General features: G+C 47.0%; 2 protein-coding genes across 6 annotated transcripts in view; both read right to left on the minus strand.

Annotated features, from left to right (window-relative positions):
* Positions 1 to 8,009, minus strand: part of Qrich1 (glutamine rich 1) — a 42,866-nt gene extending 34,857 nt beyond the window's left edge. The window contains exons 1-2 of one of the 5 annotated variants that reach the window (XM_075964578.1): positions 7,580 to 8,009; positions 6,080 to 6,139 (exon numbers count right to left, since the gene is read on the minus strand). The gene's annotated coding sequence lies outside the window, so the exon portion shown is untranslated. Of the gene's footprint in view, positions 1 to 6,079; positions 6,204 to 6,893; positions 7,281 to 7,579 lie in introns of those variants that run through there. The other 4 variants (XM_075964580.1, XM_075964579.1, XM_075964583.1 and 1 more) reach the window with 4 other exon arrangements.
* Positions 8,010 to 8,810: 801 nt separating this feature from the next.
* Positions 8,811 to 15,948, minus strand: Qars1 (glutaminyl-tRNA synthetase 1). Its single transcript, XM_075964584.1, has 24 exons — positions 15,799 to 15,948; positions 15,459 to 15,606; positions 15,016 to 15,125; positions 14,801 to 14,876; positions 14,516 to 14,580; positions 13,903 to 13,956; positions 13,703 to 13,763; positions 13,299 to 13,370; positions 13,094 to 13,179; positions 12,882 to 12,968; positions 11,978 to 12,077; positions 11,783 to 11,861; positions 11,594 to 11,702; positions 11,365 to 11,495; positions 11,177 to 11,269; positions 10,758 to 10,895; positions 10,585 to 10,672; positions 10,362 to 10,505; positions 10,177 to 10,281; positions 9,929 to 10,021; positions 9,689 to 9,816; positions 9,529 to 9,595; positions 9,330 to 9,455; positions 8,811 to 8,954 (listed from the first exon to the last, which is right to left on the minus strand). The coding sequence occupies exons 1-24, from the start codon at positions 15,913 to 15,915 to the stop codon at positions 8,904 to 8,906; spliced, it is 2,328 nt and encodes a 775-aa protein (XP_075820699.1). The 5' UTR covers positions 15,916 to 15,948; the 3' UTR covers positions 8,811 to 8,903.
* Positions 15,949 to 17,929: the final 1,981 nt, after the last annotated feature.

The following is a 17,929-nucleotide window of genomic DNA, read 5'->3' on the forward strand; positions in this document are numbered from 1 at the left end:
GTACAGCCAAAGCTACAGAGAAACCACCTCGAAAAAAAATATACAAAAACAAAACAAAACAGGGCTAGAGAGAAGGCTCAGCGGTTAAGAGCACTACCTGCTCTCCCAGAGATCCTGAGTTCAATTCCCAGCAACCACATGGTGGCTCACAATCTGTAATGGGATCTGATGCCCTTTTCTGGCATGCATAAAGACAGAGCATTCATGTACATAAAATATATAAATAAAAAAATCTTTTTAAAAAATAGAATAAAATAAAACAGAGACCCAAAGGAAGCTAAAACATTCTAACAAATGGATTCAATGGAGAACTTTATTTTTAAAACTTTCATTATGCAGCTGGGCGTAGTGGTGCACACCTTTAATCCCAGTCTCAGCACTCTTGAGGGAGAGGCAGGAGTTAAAGGCCAGCCTGATCTGAGTTCCAGAATTGCCAGGGCTGCTATACACAGAGATCCTGTCTCGAAAAAAACAAAAAGAGAAAAAAAAAATTACATGTATGTAGTGGGTATTCGCTCCACCGTGGGCTATCTGGCCCGACATAGGCAGTGCTTCTCATCTGCCTACAGGTGACCTCTTATAATAAAGGAGGGAAGGTGGTCATGCCCTCTTGCTCCCTTGGGTGAAGACTAAATCAGGCAACATGAAGCAGTGTGCAATCAGTCCCGTTTTCAAAGGACTCTGCATATACTGTATTCATGAATGTATTTCCCCTTTCATATCGTAATAAATCCTTGATACCCCTTAAACAGACACACATGGATTTCTCTTAACAACATGTATTTGTGTGTGTATACCTGCATGTGTGTAGAGGTCAGAGGATAATCCATTGGGGTCTGATCTCTACCATTCGGGTCCTGGGGATTAATAAGTATTGTGATTGGTAACAAGTGCCTGTATCTGCTGAGCCATTCCCAATGCAGAACTCAAAACTTTTACTTAAAAAAGTTACTTTGAACGAACTTTCCAAACCTGCAAATTGTTATAGAAAGCACAGCTAGTTTTCATTTCTTATCCTTATAACCTGCAAACTTCAAACTATCCATTACAGTTCAATATCCCAATAAACAAAAGTTCAAACTAGCTTCAACCTGATACACAAATGCTGCTTTGGAAAACAACAAAGACAACAACCTTATAGCAAATTTTTCAAAGAGTTCATGTGCTATACACAACACACACTTTTGAGACAAGCTACAACTCACAATGTAGACCATGCTGGCCATAGAACTCAGAGATCCTTCTGCCTCTGCCTCCTAAGTGTTAGAAGTTCTGGAATTAAAGGCGTGTGCTATCATGCCCAGATTCCTAAATATTTAAAAGTTCTCTCTACCACGTCATTCACTTGTAATGTTGTCTTCCGTGTATTTTTTTTTTAAAGTGGGGCTGGGAGTCAAACACAAGGCCTTACACATAATAAGGAAGTACTCTACCACTGATAGAGCTTTAGCTCCTAAGAGTACTTTAAAACAATACTGTGAGCCAGGTTTAGTTGTGCCCACACTGAATCTCAACATTCAGGAGGCAGAGGCAAGCAAATCTCTGTGAGTTCCAGGACAGCCAGGGCTACACAGAGAAACCCTGTCTAATAAAACAAAAGACTGTTTCCAGTGGGACTCCACTGCTCCATCTATATAACCAAAAATCTCTTTTCTGAGACAGATTTCTCTGTGTAACAGCCCTGACTGTCTTGGAATTCGCTCCATAGACCAGACAGACTGCCTCTGTCTCCCCAGTGCTGGGATTAAAGGCATGCACCACCACTGCCTGGCTCTACAACCATGTTAACCTAGACTACATAAATTACAAGCAAGCCTGGGATACACCGGCCTGGCAAAAAAAAAAAAAAAAAAATTTTAACTTTAATTAAAGTAAGAATAAAGCACGTCAAAAATGGAATAAGGGACGTTTTTCTTGCCCCAATGCCACAAAACAATTTTGAAAATACTTCCTGACACAGAAACATAGATTAGATGTGTAAATACAAAACAAAAAGATAGTTAATACAATTTTACTTGTATAGCCCAATATTGTTTAGTTCTACATTAGGAGAAAAAAAAAGTCAAAAATACCAGAACACTAACAATTAGCTGATAAATCTAAGTTCCTTTCTGTGTACTGCTCTACTTTACAAGTTGCATAACAAAATACTTAGCAAATCACCAATCCCCCTCCCTTATACACAACAGCAAGACAAAAACAATTCCTTTTATGAGTAGTATGGTTTTTCCCTAAGAACCTTCAACTCTTACAAACAAAAATCATTGAACACCAAAAGTTTACATAATAATGAAGGATGTTAAAATCTTCAAGATGTTGCTCACAAAGACACAAAGGCTAAGCTTCCATAATAAATAAACTACACCACTCGAGAGATAAGGCTCATAATTAGTTGCACGCCAAAGAGCAGGTGAAAAGCAGGAAGGAAATTATAAGACTTCTAAAAAACATGAAGCTGTGGGAACATAATTGAGTACCTCCAGTATCTGCACATCAGGACAGAGTAACAATGGAAAAAGAGAAAACACAGTAGATAAGTAGAACCTGTAAATAGCTGCCATCAACAGATCCAAGGCACTTACTTTCTCTATGCTACTTACCTGCCTCACTCTACTTGGTTTAGTAAAGCTATTATCAACATAATACCTGACAGAAAAGCTACCATTAACATACAAGCTACCATTTTATTACTAGAACACAACTGTACTCATGGAAAAGATTCCTCAAAAAACATTTCCAGTCGTGCTGTGGCTAATTTTTTCCCATTTAGGTATTAAGAGATGATTCTAGGCAGGCAGTGGTCGTGGTGCACGCCTTTGATCCCAGCACTCAGTAGGTAGAGGCAGGCAGATCTCTGTGAGTTCGACATCAGTCTGGTCTACAAAGTGAGTTCCAGGACAACCAGGACTATTAAACAGAGAAACCATGTCTCACATAAAGAGAGAGAGAGAGAGAGAGAGAGAGAGAGAGAGAGAGATATGATTCTGGTACTCACCACACTCACCCCTTCTTGAGTCACTTATTTCTGCCTAGGAGTCCTAAGGTTTGTTTGCTTGTTTGACTGGTCAAGTACAGAAATAGGCGGAATGGGGGTGAGTGGGGAATTGGGTGTGTATAACAAGGAGTTCAATCAGTGACTGTAACAATCAAGATAACTCATTACCTTTGGATTAGCCATGGTTTTTTTTTTTAAGATTTTTATTTTTTTATTATTTATTTATTTATTGAGGATTTCTGCCTCCTCCCCTCAACCGCCTCCCATTTCCCTCCCCCTCCCCCGATCAAGTCACCCTCCCTCATCTGCTCGAAGAGCAATCAGGGTTCCCTGACCTGTGTAGCCATGGTTTTTTGAGGTTTTATATTTCTATGAAAAGACAACCCAAGTTCCCTCAGTCTTGCCTCTTTTTTGAGACCCAATCCTCTCTCAAATACCTACTCTAAGAATGTAGACTATAAGAATGGTTCTCATAGCTTAATCTGATTTAAAAACTGCATTTTCATATGTTAAAAAAGACTAATTTTAAGAAGTTATCCATATTTGATCTAAATAAGGTAAACAGAAACTGTCAAGGAAGCAAAATGGAAAACCTACTTCTTTTTTGTTTTTTGGGGTTTTTGGGTTTTGTTTTTTTTTTTTGAGAAACAGTTTCTCTGTAACTTTGGAGCCTGTCCTGGAACTAGCTCTTGTAGACCAGGCTGGCCTCAAACTCACAGAGATCTGCCTGCCTCTGCCTCCTGAGTGCTGGGATCAAAGGTGTGCGCCACTTCCTGGATTCCTACTTCTATTCTCACAGATACTAACCCACTATAAAGTTTGTCAAAGAAATTATTGCCTGGGGCCACTCATTCATCCCATGCCTTTTCTTAGAAATCCCAGATTTGCCAGGCTGTGGTGGCGCACACCTTTGATCCCAGCATGAGCTAGGGGGCAGAGAGTGGCTCTGCCGGATCTCTGTGAGTTCAAGGCCAGCCTGGTCTACAAGAGCTAGCTCCAGGACTGACTCCAAAGCTACAGAGAAACCCTGTCTCGAAAAAATAAAATAAAATAAAATAAAATAAAGAATAAAAAAAAATCAACACATAGTCAACAAAGAATTTAAAATCCATATTTCTAATCAAATACTGATAGGCTGTAAATTGACTAGTAAAGTTGAAAATAGTAGCACTGATATCTATAAACCAGAAGCAATTTAAATGTTTACTAGCATGGGATAGAAAATTATGGAATATCAACAGAATAATACAGAAACGGACGTCAAGCAGAAGACAGTAATAAAGTAAGCTTGGGAGGCAGAGATGAGACAGGTGAATCTCCGTGAGTTCAGAGCCAGCCTGGTCTACATGGTAAACACTGCAGAACAGCCAAAGGTGCATAGTGAGATCCTGTCTCGAAAACAACAATAATCATCATAAAGCAAGACTGCCTGTGTACGTACGGATTGAAAAAAAGAAAAAAAACTATGTTTATGGATACAGAGATGGTAAATATAAAGACAAAAGACAAGATTATCAAGCTGAAGAAATGGTTTAGCAGTAGTCAAGCACACTGGCTGCTCTTCCAGAGGCCCTGGGTTTGATTCCTGGCACCCCAATAGCAGCTCACAATTGTCTCTAACTCCAGGCCCAGGCGATCAAACACCCTACCCTATTCTGGTTCTGAGGGTACCGCATATACACAGTGCATGACATATATGCAGACTAAACACCATACACATTAAAAAATAAAGTTATCTCCAAGAACTGAGATGCTATGAGGAGGAACAGATCAGGGATGACGGCATTCTATTTCTTAGATGTAGTTACACTAATCTGATCTGTAAACAGTGTCTACATATTCCACAACCTTAAGGGAGGGTGCTGCAGTGTGCTTGTCTAGCATGTACAAAGCCGATGGTTTGATCTCCCATCCACACAGAATGAGTTTGGTGGCAGCATATTTATAATCTCAGCACCTGGGAGGCAGAGGCAAGAGGATCAGAAGTTCAAGATCATGTTCCACAGCAACAAGCCAACCCAAAATTCCTAAAACCCATCTCAAAGAGAAAAAGATCAGCCTTCTAAGTGGGTCCAAAGAACCATTCCTTTCCCCCATTGAAGAAAGCAAAAATGTACATCTTTTTCTTCATGCAGCCAAGTCAGTTTAATACAACAAATCACAACTCAGAGCTGGAGAAGTCGCTTAGTGGTGAAGTGCATGCTTAGCATGTGCAAAACTCTAGGATCAATCCTCTGCACCAAGTAACAAAAACAAAAACCTGCTAAAAACAGAAATCATAATCAAATATTAGAGGGGAAAATACTGAAGCTCAGAGGACTTACACCTGGAACTATGCAGGCAAGCAAAGAAAAGGTGTTCCTGTAACACCTCATTCTGAGGCCAACTCAGAAACAGATACTCACAGATAAAGCAGAGGAGTGAGAAGCATGGCACATCAAGCACAAACCACTACTGACTAAGCATGCAAGCTTACGGGAAAATATCCTTGATTCTGTAGCTGTTATAAAAGAGGACAGCCACACCCAAAGTCCCTAAAGGGGCTTTGATTTATGTTGTTTCTGTTTTTTCAAGCAACTCAAATTCACAGTAAAATTCAACAACTTTTCGAGTTTTAGTTTGGAGATACAACATCAACACTAGCTTTTGCAAGGAGATATGGAACTGTTTAAGTTCTTGGAGAAGTATAAAAGCTTATCCCAGAGAACTAAAAGTTATCAGGTAAATATTAGTTCATGGAAACATGTTTGAAAAAAAATGTAGATAATCCAGAATAAGCAAGCTTAAAAGGTATAAAAAGTTTATAACTACATTCTCAAAAAAACCTCACTTTTTTTTTTCTTTTCAACCATTTAGGTTCTTAGTTGATGCTTTGCAATGTAATCCTGCATGTTCAGTTGACGTAGATTTTAAAGGACCACTGTCCAAGGAACAGTTTCCCACATCTGCAGTTTTCTAGCAGCTTGCGGTTTCTAGCGGACAACACCGAGAATGAATGACAGGATTTGTAGTTTCAGTATCATCAAGGGGGTAGGGGTAACGGACTGCACACATACTTCCAGCATATGAATGATTTTAACTCACCAGTCACCATGTTGCATGTATGTCTGCTGCTTGTCCTGAGTTCTTAAGACTTCTAACATTCTGAAGAAGATAGAACAAAGAAGTTCCTTCCATCCTCAGCCTCTTTTTAAGTTTTAATTTTGTTCTTAAAAAAATAGTTTATTAAAAAGAAACATTACTACCAAATTTGATTACTTTTAGCTTGCTTTTCTTCAAGCTTAGTGGATCAAACTGTACAATAAACTATATGTTTTGTGCTAGAAAAAAAGAGATGCATATTTTTCCATATTTCTCTTTCACAAACCTAGATTTCCTTGACACCAGATCATGGTGCTGGGAAAAAAAAAAAAAACTGGGAAGGACTTAAGTCACTTGATTTCTGTAGTGACGGGAAGATTTTAGAAATTTCTGCTGGATACTTTAGAAAATACAAAGAAAAAAAGCAAATCATTGATCAAGTTTATCAACGTTAAGAACCGGCCCTTATTCGGAACAGAAAAGCAAGCCCCTCCCACCCATGCGGGGGCGTGGGGGGGGGAGCATTTAAGGATTTAAAGCGGAATTTTAAAGCTTGGAGAGTTTGGTACCACACACATTAGAGGATCTCTTTCCGGAGCGCACAGAGGTGACGTGTATCAACTGCGCTTATGGACGAATTGATTTCTCATAGAAGAAAAAGCAGGCACTAACGAAGGGCCTTGCAGTGTTAAATTAACCTTCTCTCCTCGTCACAAAGCACCAGTACAAGGTGAAAAAACCCAAGGGGACCCAATGCCCTCTCTGGCCAATAGGACTCCGTTTCCGAAGCAGGGTAGCACCCTCCCCAAGCACCCACCCAGTACGTGGGCCTCCCTTAAATGACAGCATTCTTCAGTTAGTACGAGCAATCTTGTCTGCCTCGCAGAGGAAAAGGAGCCGCAAGCCAGACAGCAAAGCCGCTAGGTTTCTCTGCGGACCTAGGCCACCGCTGCCCCGGACGTCACCAGAGCAGGAAGGGCCCAACCCTCCACGTTCCCCACGCCGCGAGTCGCTCGTCCGCCAGGCTGCCGGCCCTCCGCTCGGAGGGGGAGTCCTGCGCGCACTAGGGACGGCGCAACCAACCAACAGCAGGGCGCGCGCCGCACAACCGGGGGGTCGCGGAGAGGCGCGCGCCCCGGAAGCCGCTCTATTCCACGGGCCACAGCTGAGAGCCAACGGGGACGCGCACGTCGAGCGGCAACGCGCAACGGGAGGACCGCACAGCGCGCGCGTTACCGCGCGCAAAAAAAAAACAGGCTCGTGCGCGCGCGCCCCGAGGCGCGCGCCCCTGCGCCGCGCCCACCCGGAGCCCGGGCCCGCCCCTCCCCCACCGGCGGGGCGGAGGCGCGCGAGCCGAGGGCCAGTCTCCGTTCCCCGGCCAGCCCGAGGTCGCTGAGGCCCAGCGGCGGCGGCCCGCCCGCCCCCGCCCGCCGTTGTGTGGTGTGGGCCTGCTGCCCCAGTGCCACAGCCTGGCTGCGTTCCCGCCACCACCAGAGCCCTCACCCGGCGACGCCACCGCCGCCGCTGCCTCCGCTCTACCCGCCGGCCCCGCTTCACCGCCCGGGGCCTCGGTTCTGCCGTCGCTGATCCAAGACCGACAGGATTTTCTCCTCACAGCTCCCTGGGCGCCATCTTACATTCAACCCTCACAACCAATGGGAACTGAGTACACCTCTCGCGAGAATGGAAGCAGCGGCTCCCGCGAGAGCTGCCGGTCAGACTTAAAGGGAACGCTTCTGAGAGGGAGGTCGGGGACTGAGAGTGGGTCCCTTGTTGTTGAAAGGAGCGCCACGCCCACGGACGCCCCTCCATGAGGGGAGGAGCTTAGGCCTGGAGTTCGATACCCGGGGTTATTTTGCTCCCGCCCGGGGTCTGGAAGCGTGCTTCTTGAACCCACCTACGGCGTCCCGCTTGCGCCTCCCCTTGCCTGCTCAACTCCTCGCGAGGCGTGGCCCGGCCTACCTCGGCATCGTGGTTAAGGTGGCCCCACAAACCCCTAAACTGGGCTCAGCTTTAACAGTTGTACCGCCCCTGGGAAAGGCTCGGGGCTGCGGGTACTCTAGAGAAAACAGCTTGGGAACGCTCACCGTCAGCTGCCATCTGAGATCAGTTTACCAGAGTCAGGTCCACCTTAAAGCGGGCCTTGGGTAGCCCAGTGTTTGTATACAGGGAAAATGTGGAAGGCGTTAAAGCTGCAGGCATTCACCTACTGACAGCAACCCAGAGAGCAATTAGCCTCTGGGTGAGTCTTTCTGCCTATTGCACTTGTTCCTGTCCTGGCAAACTCTCGAGTCTTTAAACTCCTCCGAGGTCCTTTTCTGAGATGGGATCCAACCTAAACTGCAGCTGGATCAGGAGCCTCAGTTTGTAGAGGCATCCAGGGAGACTTCTGGGGTTTCTTAGCTTGAAAGGCCGCTTTATCTCACTCTGTTTGCGCAAGAGACAGGGTTTTTTTCTGAATGATCATTCCGTTGATCTGCCTGGCTCCAGACAAACCTGAAGCCCTCCCTCCGGCTGATAACTGGAGCAGCATCTCCGGGGGCCCTCAGGTTTCTCATACAAAGTGCAGACCTAATCCCCCCATGCACCTGTCTTCGAGAACTAGCGGTTCTGGCACTCCCTCTGTCCTAGGGAAGCCCGTTCTTCAGACTGCGTGTGTAAGCACCACCACCAGCAGTTCACACAGCATGTCTCCAGAGGCCTCAAATACTAGAAAGGCAAACAATACATGGACTCCAGAGATTTAGTTACTCTTTATTGAAATGGAGTACGGGGTGATGAGGGCACCCCCAACCCCCAGGATGAGGTAGGTCCACATGTTTTCAGTTCACACCTTTCCTGGATCTTCCTTCAGTGTGACAGTTCGGTTGAAGACAAGCTGAAAGGCAAGAAAAATGACCAACAGCCCAGAAGCAGGCCTCTTACTCTTCCTCCCCCAAGGAAGTGATGTCTCAAGGGACAGAACATCAATAACTCTGCAATATTGGATACGGGGCTAAATAATAACTGTGCTGCTGTGCCTTAGACTCATGAGGATTATGACAACCTCTAAGCATGCATGCTACTTTGAAGAGTAAAAAGGTCAGGATCCCTATTAAATTTTGTGCTTGGACCTAACCCTCTAATATCAGTTTCCTCAAAAGTAACACATAAAATACCCCTCCCTTAACCGGTGAAGGCTAAGATAATGTAGGGAGTGTTTATTACAGTGAACAGCTGCCACCATCAGTACTGCAGTGGTAAAGGTAAGCACCTGTCCTTGTTGGCTATCTGGATCAACAGAGAAGTATCCGAGGCGCTCAAACTGGAACTTGTCAAAGGGCTTTGCCAAAGCCACGGAGCAGTCCACTAACGCGCCTTCCACCACTTGTAGTGAGGCCTGCAGACAGAGAATTGAAGTAGCTGTACAGCCAGGAGGCCCACCACCCTCAGCTCCCACTCCATGAGCCTACCGGGTTCAGGTCACTTAGGAAGCCACCAGGCACTTCAACAGGGTCTTCGGGGTTCTTGTGCTGGAATCTGTGGCCAGAGTGAAAATCAGGCCTGAGCTGGAGAGCCACAACATACAGTTCTCTTCTTGTGACTGCCCCAATGCCAGTTATGTTCACTCACAGTCGCTCATAGAGGCGAATCTCACACAGCAGAGGCTGTGACACCCAGTGAATAAAGGCCTTGGGCTTCTCTCCAGAATCAGCTCTTCTACAGGTCACCTCCAAGTACTCCACACAGTCACTAGAGCCCTAGAAGTGAGGGAGATGCAATCAGACCAGGGAACCATCACGAAGACCGCTGGCTACACACAAAGCTTGACCCTAGCAGGCAATATCTGCAAAAACTGCAGCTGCCTTTTACCTTGACAACATGCTGCAGTTCGATGACATAGCCAGTATGTCTCAGGCCCACAGGCTGGCCACAGGCCAGGCGCTTATAGCCTGGCTCTGACTCCTAGAGAAAAGAATCATAGAAGTTACAGGAGCTGCAAGCATCATGCGAGTACAGGGCTTCTCCCAACCCCATGTTTATCAGGAATTGGTTCATGGTAAAGCAGGAAAGAAATGGACTTAGAGAAGGGATGAGGATACTACAAGACCCCCATTTACCTCCTTAAAGTCAGTTCTCTCAATGAAGACAGTGGAAGCAAAAGGAACCTGATGGAAACCTTTGGTCTCATCAGCTGGGAAGTCTGGCACTTGGATGACCAAGGGCTGTATCAGGAGATAGGGATCTCTGTCAGGCCAGATACTGGGATCCCCGTGTACTCGCACACACACTGAGATAGGCCCACCTTGGGAGCAGGAAAGTTAGTGATGACAACTTTTAGTGGCTCTAACACAGCCATGGCTCGTGGAGCTGTATCATTTAGCACATCACGCACACAGGCTTCCAGAAGATGTGGTTCCATTGTGGTCTGTGCCACTGTAACTCCCACCTGTCAGGAAAACAGTCATAGCTACAGCCACAAAGCCACACTTAGGCTGTTTCTACCCGCTCAATCCACTGGATCATACCCGAGCACAGAAGTTGTTGATGGCCTCAGGTGGAAAACCCCGTCGTCGTAGGGCTGTAAGTGTGAAGAGCCGTGGGTCATCCCAGTCCCTGTGAATACGATGATAGTCAGAAGACCTTAAAACAGCACAAGCCACTGGTACTACACCTCTGGTGAACCCAGCTCCATACCTACCGAACGGCACCAGCTGCTACAAGCTGGAGAATCTTCCGCTTTGAGACAACAGCATAGTGCAAGTTGAGACGGCCATATTCCCACTGAACAGGGCAATAGACATCCAGCGCATTACATAACCAAAAGTAGGAAGACCGTCTAGGATGGAAGGATAAGGTTAGGCCGGGGAGAGACCAGAGAAAAGGCACTAGAAGCCATTGAGAGGGCTCAGCAGGTAAAGATACTTAATGCCAAGTCTGAAGAACCGAGTTGTCTCCCTGGAACCTACTTAGTGCAGAGAGAGAGCTGACTCTGACAACTGTCCTTTGATCTCAACACATGTGCTGTGGCACCCGCACACCCACTTGCATGCATTTACACACTCTAAACAAAAAAGGAATCCCCTTACCCTACCCATCCCATAAGCTCAGCCTCCTCACCGAGCCTGGAATTCCTTGGTACACAATGAGTGGGTGATGTGCTCAATGGAGTCACAAAGACAGTGTGTATAGTCATAGGTGGGATAGATGCACCTGTGGGACATAGACAGCAGATCCCACTAACCCGTCCCCTCTGCCCTATCCCACTGGCTCTTCCCTAATCCACCCCTCCCCATGCCAATATGTACCATTTGTCCCCTGTCCGATGGTGTGGTGTATACTTGACTCGGTAGGCCACAGGGTCCATCTTGCCATCCTCCATCACCAGCTTCATTCGAAGTGTGGCCTCACCCTCTGCGAACTTGCCCTTGCGCATTGCCTGAGGAGAACAAGAGCTCAGACTACCTCTACACACAGAAACATCTCATCCTTAGCACAATGGCCTTGCCAAACCAAGCTGTCCTTCCGGGATGCCACCTCAAAGAGCAGCAGCGATTCCTCAACAGGCCGCTCCCTCCATGGTGAAGGCAAAGAGTTGTGGCCTTTGAGCTCCTCCACTCTCTGGTGACACACATAAGCTTGACCCCTGTGAAAAGGGATATGAATGTGCAGGTGGTCCATGACCTGGTCAGTTTACCTGGTTCAACATGATAGGCCTGGCCTCACCTGCGGATGAGTTCCACAGCCCAGGCATACAGCTGGTCAAAATAGTCAGAGGCATATGTCACTTTGTACGGTGTGTAACCTGAGGCAGTAGAGACATAATATGAAAAGCCAGCAAGAAACACTAACTGGCAAAGCCATGACCCACAAAGAGGTCCACTCACCACCAGCCCTGCCCAGGCCTCACCCAATCCCTACCCAGCCAGGTCACCATGTCATAAATTGCAGTGAAGAATTTCGCTTCTTCTTTCTCAGGGTTGGTATCGTCAAAGCGCAGAAAACAGATACCATTGTTTGCCTAGAAGAGTTGGAGCACCTGTGACATCCCACATACCCATAAGCCCCTTCGGGCCACATCATCCAACTCAGACACTCTCAGAGCTCAAGCTTATCAGATGTTAACTACCCCAGCGAGACAGCAGCAGCCAGAAGCAGCTGCTACACATGCCTTAGGACCTGAGTTTGATCTGAAAAATTATGGTGGAAAGAACCAACTCAGTTTTTCTTTGACATCCACATATGCACAATAGCATGAGTGTGCATGAGTGCATGTACGAGTGCAGGGAAGTGCACACACACACACAACTCGTTTTTAGGAGAGAGTTTCTCTGTGTAGCCCTGACTATTCTGGAACTCACTCTATAGACCAGGCTGGCCTCACACTAAAGATCCACCTGCCTCTGCCTCCTGAGTGCTGGGAGATTAAAGGTGTGCACCACCACCTCTCAGCCCGAAGAATATTTGTTTTAATTAATGTCTTCTTTTGATGACTAGCACTAAAAAATTTAAAAGTTAAATAAAAGGAATTCAAGAAATTCTCTCACATCCACAGGGTATAGTGGTATATGCTAGCACTTGAAAAGCAGAGGCAGGCAATCTCTGATTTCAAAGTCAGCCAGAGCTATATAGGAAAGCCCTATCTAAAGAATCATTTTAGTTTTTCCCCAATGAACCCAGTATTTTCTGAGGATACCTGTTACATGTGTTTTCCCTCTATGGTCTCTGTCATCAAGTACAAAAGGCAAGAAAGAAATCTTTCTGGAATCCAGTCAGGGGTAGCCAGTGATCATATTACTTTCCAGGGACATAGACACATACTTACCTTAGCATAACCAAAGTTGAAATTGATGGCTTTCGCATGTCCGATATGCAGGATTCCATTGGGCTCTGGGGGGAACCGGGTACGTACCTGAGCGAAGGGATTGGGACACTATTGGGAACAGAGTTCAGATCACCGAACAGAAACAGATGCCCATTCCTAGGGAGGCCATGGTAATCAGTGAGATGAGGGACTCAAGCCACAACCCTACACACCTGTCCCCCTGTGATCTCTAGGTGCTGCTGCAGCAGATCCATAGTGTGTGGAGTGGTCACATAGCCTGGAGTCTTATAGTTTTCACCTGCCAGGATCAGAGCAAATCTGACGGCCAGGCTGTTAGCCAAGGAGGTAGAGTCTACAGGCCTGGCTATAATGCTAATCACGAGTCGACTCCAGAGTTTCAAGGTACCCCCTCCTTACCTGGTTTATGAAACTTAAGGGCCTCCCCCCGGAGCTGTTCCATTAGAGACAGGGTCTGGCCAGGAACCTCACCTGCAGGGAAGAAATCAAGAACCTTGCCTACTAGAGATAACAACCATGCCCAACTCAGGAAAATATCTATGGCTGCGATCAACATCCTGAAACCAGATCTGAACAGGGTCCTCTTCTCCAGTCCCCAGAGACAAGAGCTACAGAGCCAAACTCCTCAGGTCCCTAATGCCAGTCTGGGACAAAGGAAATAAAGGAAACTCCAGGAATCCCAGTCTTGAGAAAAAAGAGAGATGGCTAAGTAAGACAAGGCCTGAGAGGCCGTGCTGTACAGTCCTTCAGACAGAATGTCCAGAAGGCAGAAACGGGTTTGACAGGAGCCTCAGACTTCCCACCATTCTCCACCGCATCCTTTGCTGTCTTCCGGTCTGATACTTCCAGCCGAGCCTTTGCCACCTAAGAGAAGCATAGCATTGCATCAGACTCTCTGGACGAGCCCTGCTGAGGAAATGGGTTCAGACACCCCCTTCTCCAGCCCTAGGTGTCACTCTATCTCTGCTTCATCACAGGCATTCTGAGGGGCGCCCAGCCTCACCTTGGGCTTCTTCTCCAGATCAGCTTCCATCTTGGGACCCAGAAGGTGGAGAACCTGAGCAGATACCAGAATCAAGCATAGGCAGAAGTGTCCTCTCTCAAGAGCCTCCTGAAGGAGCCCTTCCTGCCTCTCTGCCAGCACAAGAGCCCATCTAGCCCATCCCATCTTATCTCCTCATGGGTTTCTTTTGTTGTTATTTGAAATAGGGTCTCACTATGTGGACCAGGCTATCCTCGAACTCAGAAAATGCCTGCCTCTGCCCATGAAGCTTCCTCATGTGAATGCCTTTTCCTTCTTGAGGACTTATCCTGGGCCCAGGTAACCAACATTGCCATTTACAGAGAAACAATGTGGGCCCAGCATCAAGATAAACAGTCTACCTCAGCTGGTCATCATTGTGATATTTGCCAGCATTTCAAGATGAAGGCCACATCACCAATTTGTGGGAAGAGGAAACTGAGCTTCACAGAAAGTGATTCCTCCTAACTCAGAGGCCCAGGTCAGGTACTACCCCCTCCACACTGGCTCTATGATCTCTGTCAGATTAAGAATAGGGTCTCCTTCCCCTTTATCCCTCAGTGGGGTTCGAGCATCAGCTTAGGGAGGTACCCACCTGCATATCCACTTCATGCTTGATCATTTTGCCATCTGCCCATTTGAGTGCAGCCCGAGCCTCTCCTAAGAGTATGGGCACAAGAAGCTGCAGGGAGGCAAAAGGGGGTACTCTTTCCCCCTCTCCTCAAGGAAGTCCTAGCTGACACAGGAATCAGAACCTTGGCCCAGACACTTACAGTGAGTCCCTTGCTCATATCCCCTCCTCCCTCTCATATATGCCCAAAACAGAAGACACAACCAGATGGTCAACCTGTAAGTAACTGCCGCTCCCGATCCTACTCACCCATCAACAGCCCCATGTTGAAACGGTACCGTTCCGCCAGGAGCTGGGAACGATGCCTGTTTATGGTGGCCTCAACCTACAGAAAGCCAAACCATATGGTTCAGGAATGCCTCTCCAGAAACAGCCTGGAGACCTGCACTCCTGCCCGAGGTCTGCGTGGAGAAGGGCACTCATTCCAGGGCATAACTAGGAGCATCTGGAGCCTGAGGACTTACAGCTTCTTCAATCTGTTCTGGTGTCACCACCACACCCACACCACATTCCCGCTCGAAGTCCTCGGGATCAATGGGATCCAGGGGATGACTCCGCACATACTCAAGCGCAGCTGAAAAGGGAAAGTCAATTGGACAGCTCAGCTCCAAGAAGGGGATGGATGGGCCCCTGATGCCATGAAACTTCAACTGTTTTGGCTACTTGGATGCCTAAGAGGTTAAGCCCTGGCATCATTGGAAAGGAACCCTGAGGCCACAGCGAAGAGAAACGTGTTCTGAAGCAGGTCTCTCATTGTGATAATCCTCCTTAGCCATACCAGAGGTCTCCCCCTCCATGCTCCAGTGCCTGTCCACAACCTGATATTTAGAAAGCAACTGGGGATCTTGACCGGAAAAGCAAAGGGGGGGACTGAAGGTGGAACTGGTAAGACAGGCAGGGGTCTCACCGCTCAGCTGGAGCTCAGTGTGGATCTTCTTATTGGTTATATAGCTCACAAGGAAAGAAAGACGCCGGGTATCCCTGAGTCGGGAGGCCAAGCCATACAGCAGAGTTCCGGTAGCCTTGTCAATGGCAGAGCCCAGAGTCCGCTGCGCCTGCAGTCAGGGGAATCAGGGGGGAAAGACCCATGCCCAGAGGGTTAGGATGGAACCACTTTGCTGTGAAGCTCAGTTTCCTCTCCCCACAGGCAACAGCGGGAAACCCGGAGCAAATCAAGATCTGGACTCAGCCCCACGTTGCTTTGGAGCACAGGAGGCAGCTGAGGCCATGGGGAAAGGGACTCGTACCTGGGTCGCCGCCTCCCGCAGCTGAGTGCTCAGAGCCGCGTTCTTGAGGGTCTCCCGCGCCTTGGTTTCGCTCAGGCCGAGGCCGGTGAACAGCGTCAGGGAATCCGGAGCAGCCATAGCAGAGACACCGGAAACTAAAAGAAACTTTAGGCCGCATCTGCACAGCGACCTTCGCTCACTGACCAATCAGAATAAGAAGCCTGGGAGAGAACCAATGGTGGCCTTCCTGAGGAAAGGGGCGTGGCCCGGCAGAGAGTCAACGCCGTTTTAGAGCCCGCAAGTGCCCCAACAGGCTTTTCCGGCCAGTTGGTTTCCGCCTCCCTGGCCCTAAGGCCGCTGGCAGGGTGGAGTCCAAGCGGTTTAGAAAATTTGCCTCGGGTTTGGAGAGTGAAAGTATTTAAAAACAAAGCAGACTCAGCTTTGGCCTCTTCTCCCTCAGCCCAAGGAATTCAACCCCATCTTGTTGGAGAGCAAAAGTGAGTTCCAGTCGCGTTTTTCAACGTCACAGCTTTTGAGTTATCATGGAAACAGATGATAAAATGAATTCCCTGAATTTTCCGGTCCAGATCACTGTAGAAAATGTGTAAAATGGCCTATTTGGGACCACATTAACCTCGTGTTTTAAATGCCCACTGGGACACGGCAAGAAGAGGAAAGAGAAAGGCCAGGCGTGACTTCAGAGGAAGTTCTGTGATTTCTTTAAAATCTCATGCCAACAGGCAGCACTGACTGAATTAAGTGGGTTACTAGGTGCCTAGGGATAATAAGAGGAGCTGGGGAGTGGGATACATTGTTGCTGGGAGAGGCTGCATACATCTTTAATCCCAAAGGCAAAGGCAGGTGGACTGCATGTGAGTTCAAGGCCAGGCAGGGCTACATAGTAAAACTGTCTCAAAAAATAAGAAAACAAAAAAGAATACAGTGTTTACATATATGGAATTATCAAGGAATGAATAAATAAAAGATATTTGGGGAGCTGGATATTCTTAACTGTACCAGCAGTTAAAAAGAGCATTGGTGGGGCTGAAGAGATGGCTCAGAAGACCTTCAGAAGTTCTGAGTTCAATTCCCAGCAACCACATGTTGACTCACAGCCATCTGTAATGAGATCTAGTGCCCTCTTCTGGCCTGCAGGCTTACATGCAGAAGGAACATATACATAATAAATAAATCTTTAAAAAATTCATAGTACAAAAAAGAAGAAAAAAGAGCATTGGCTGCTCTTCCCAAAGTCCTGAGTTCATTTCCCAGAACCCACATAGCTGTTCAAGTATCTGTGTCTCCAGTTGCAGGGGATCTAATGCCTTCTTCTGTGTTCCACAGGCACCAGGCACACAAGCGATGGCCAGATACACATAAAGGCAAAATACCCATATACATAAATAAAATTTTAAGTGAAAAAATAACATTAAAAATAGAAGATTCCATTTTTTTTGTCTTTTGTCTTTTTCTTTTGTTTTTTTGTTTTTCGAGACAGGGTTTCTCTGTATCTTTGGAGCCTGTCCTGGAACAAGCTCTTGTAGACCAAGCTGGTCTAGAACTCACAGAGATTCACCTGCCTCTGCCTCCCAAGTGCTGGGATTAAAGGCTTGCGCCACCACCACCCAGCATCTATGTCTAAAAAAAGGAAGGAAGGAAGGAAGGAAGGAAGGAAGGAAGGAAGGAAGGAAGGAAGGAAGGAAGGAAGGGGAAGGGAAGGAAAGGAGGGAGGGGGGAGGGAGGAAGATCTTGTGTCAGGTCCAGTACAGTGGTCTGTACCTATAATCCAAGCTTCCCCTGGAAACTTGAGGCCAGCATGGGCAACAAAGGGTTGTTTTTTAAACTAAACTAAGTTTTTTGTTTTTTGTTTTTTGTTTTTTTCCTCGAGACAGGGTTTCTCTGTGGCTTTGGAGCCTGTCCTGGAACTAGCTCTGTAGACCAGGCTGGTCTCGAACTCACAGAGATCCGCCTGCCTCTGCCTCCCAAGTGCTGGGATTAAAGGCGTGCGCCACCATCGCCCGGCCTAAACTAAGATTTAAAGTCTAGTGCCATACTTACCTGTTTCAGAGTAGGCAAGTATCACACACAGAGGCAAACAAACCACAACCCACAAGCAAATCCCTCCACAGGACTTTAGATACAGAGACAGTGA

This window comes from Microtus pennsylvanicus, chromosome 3, assembly GCF_037038515.1.
Source record: "Microtus pennsylvanicus isolate mMicPen1 chromosome 3, mMicPen1.hap1, whole genome shotgun sequence".
Taxonomy (NCBI): domain Eukaryota; kingdom Metazoa; phylum Chordata; class Mammalia; order Rodentia; family Cricetidae; genus Microtus; species Microtus pennsylvanicus.

Bases quoted from the DNA above. Each gene is read 5' to 3' on its own strand.
- Qars1 (XM_075964584.1), bottom strand. From the start codon at position 15,915: ATGGCTGCTCCGGATTCCCTGACGCTGTTCACCGGCCTCGGCCTGAGC. The intron at 11,270-11,364 runs GTACATATTGGC...TATGTCCCACAG, and splicing joins CATCGGACAGGGGACAAATG to GTGCATCTATCCCACCTATG. The intron at 10,282-10,361 runs GTGGGCCTATCT...CTCCTGATACAG, and splicing joins CTAACTTTCCTGCTCCCAAG to CCCTTGGTCATCCAAGTGCC.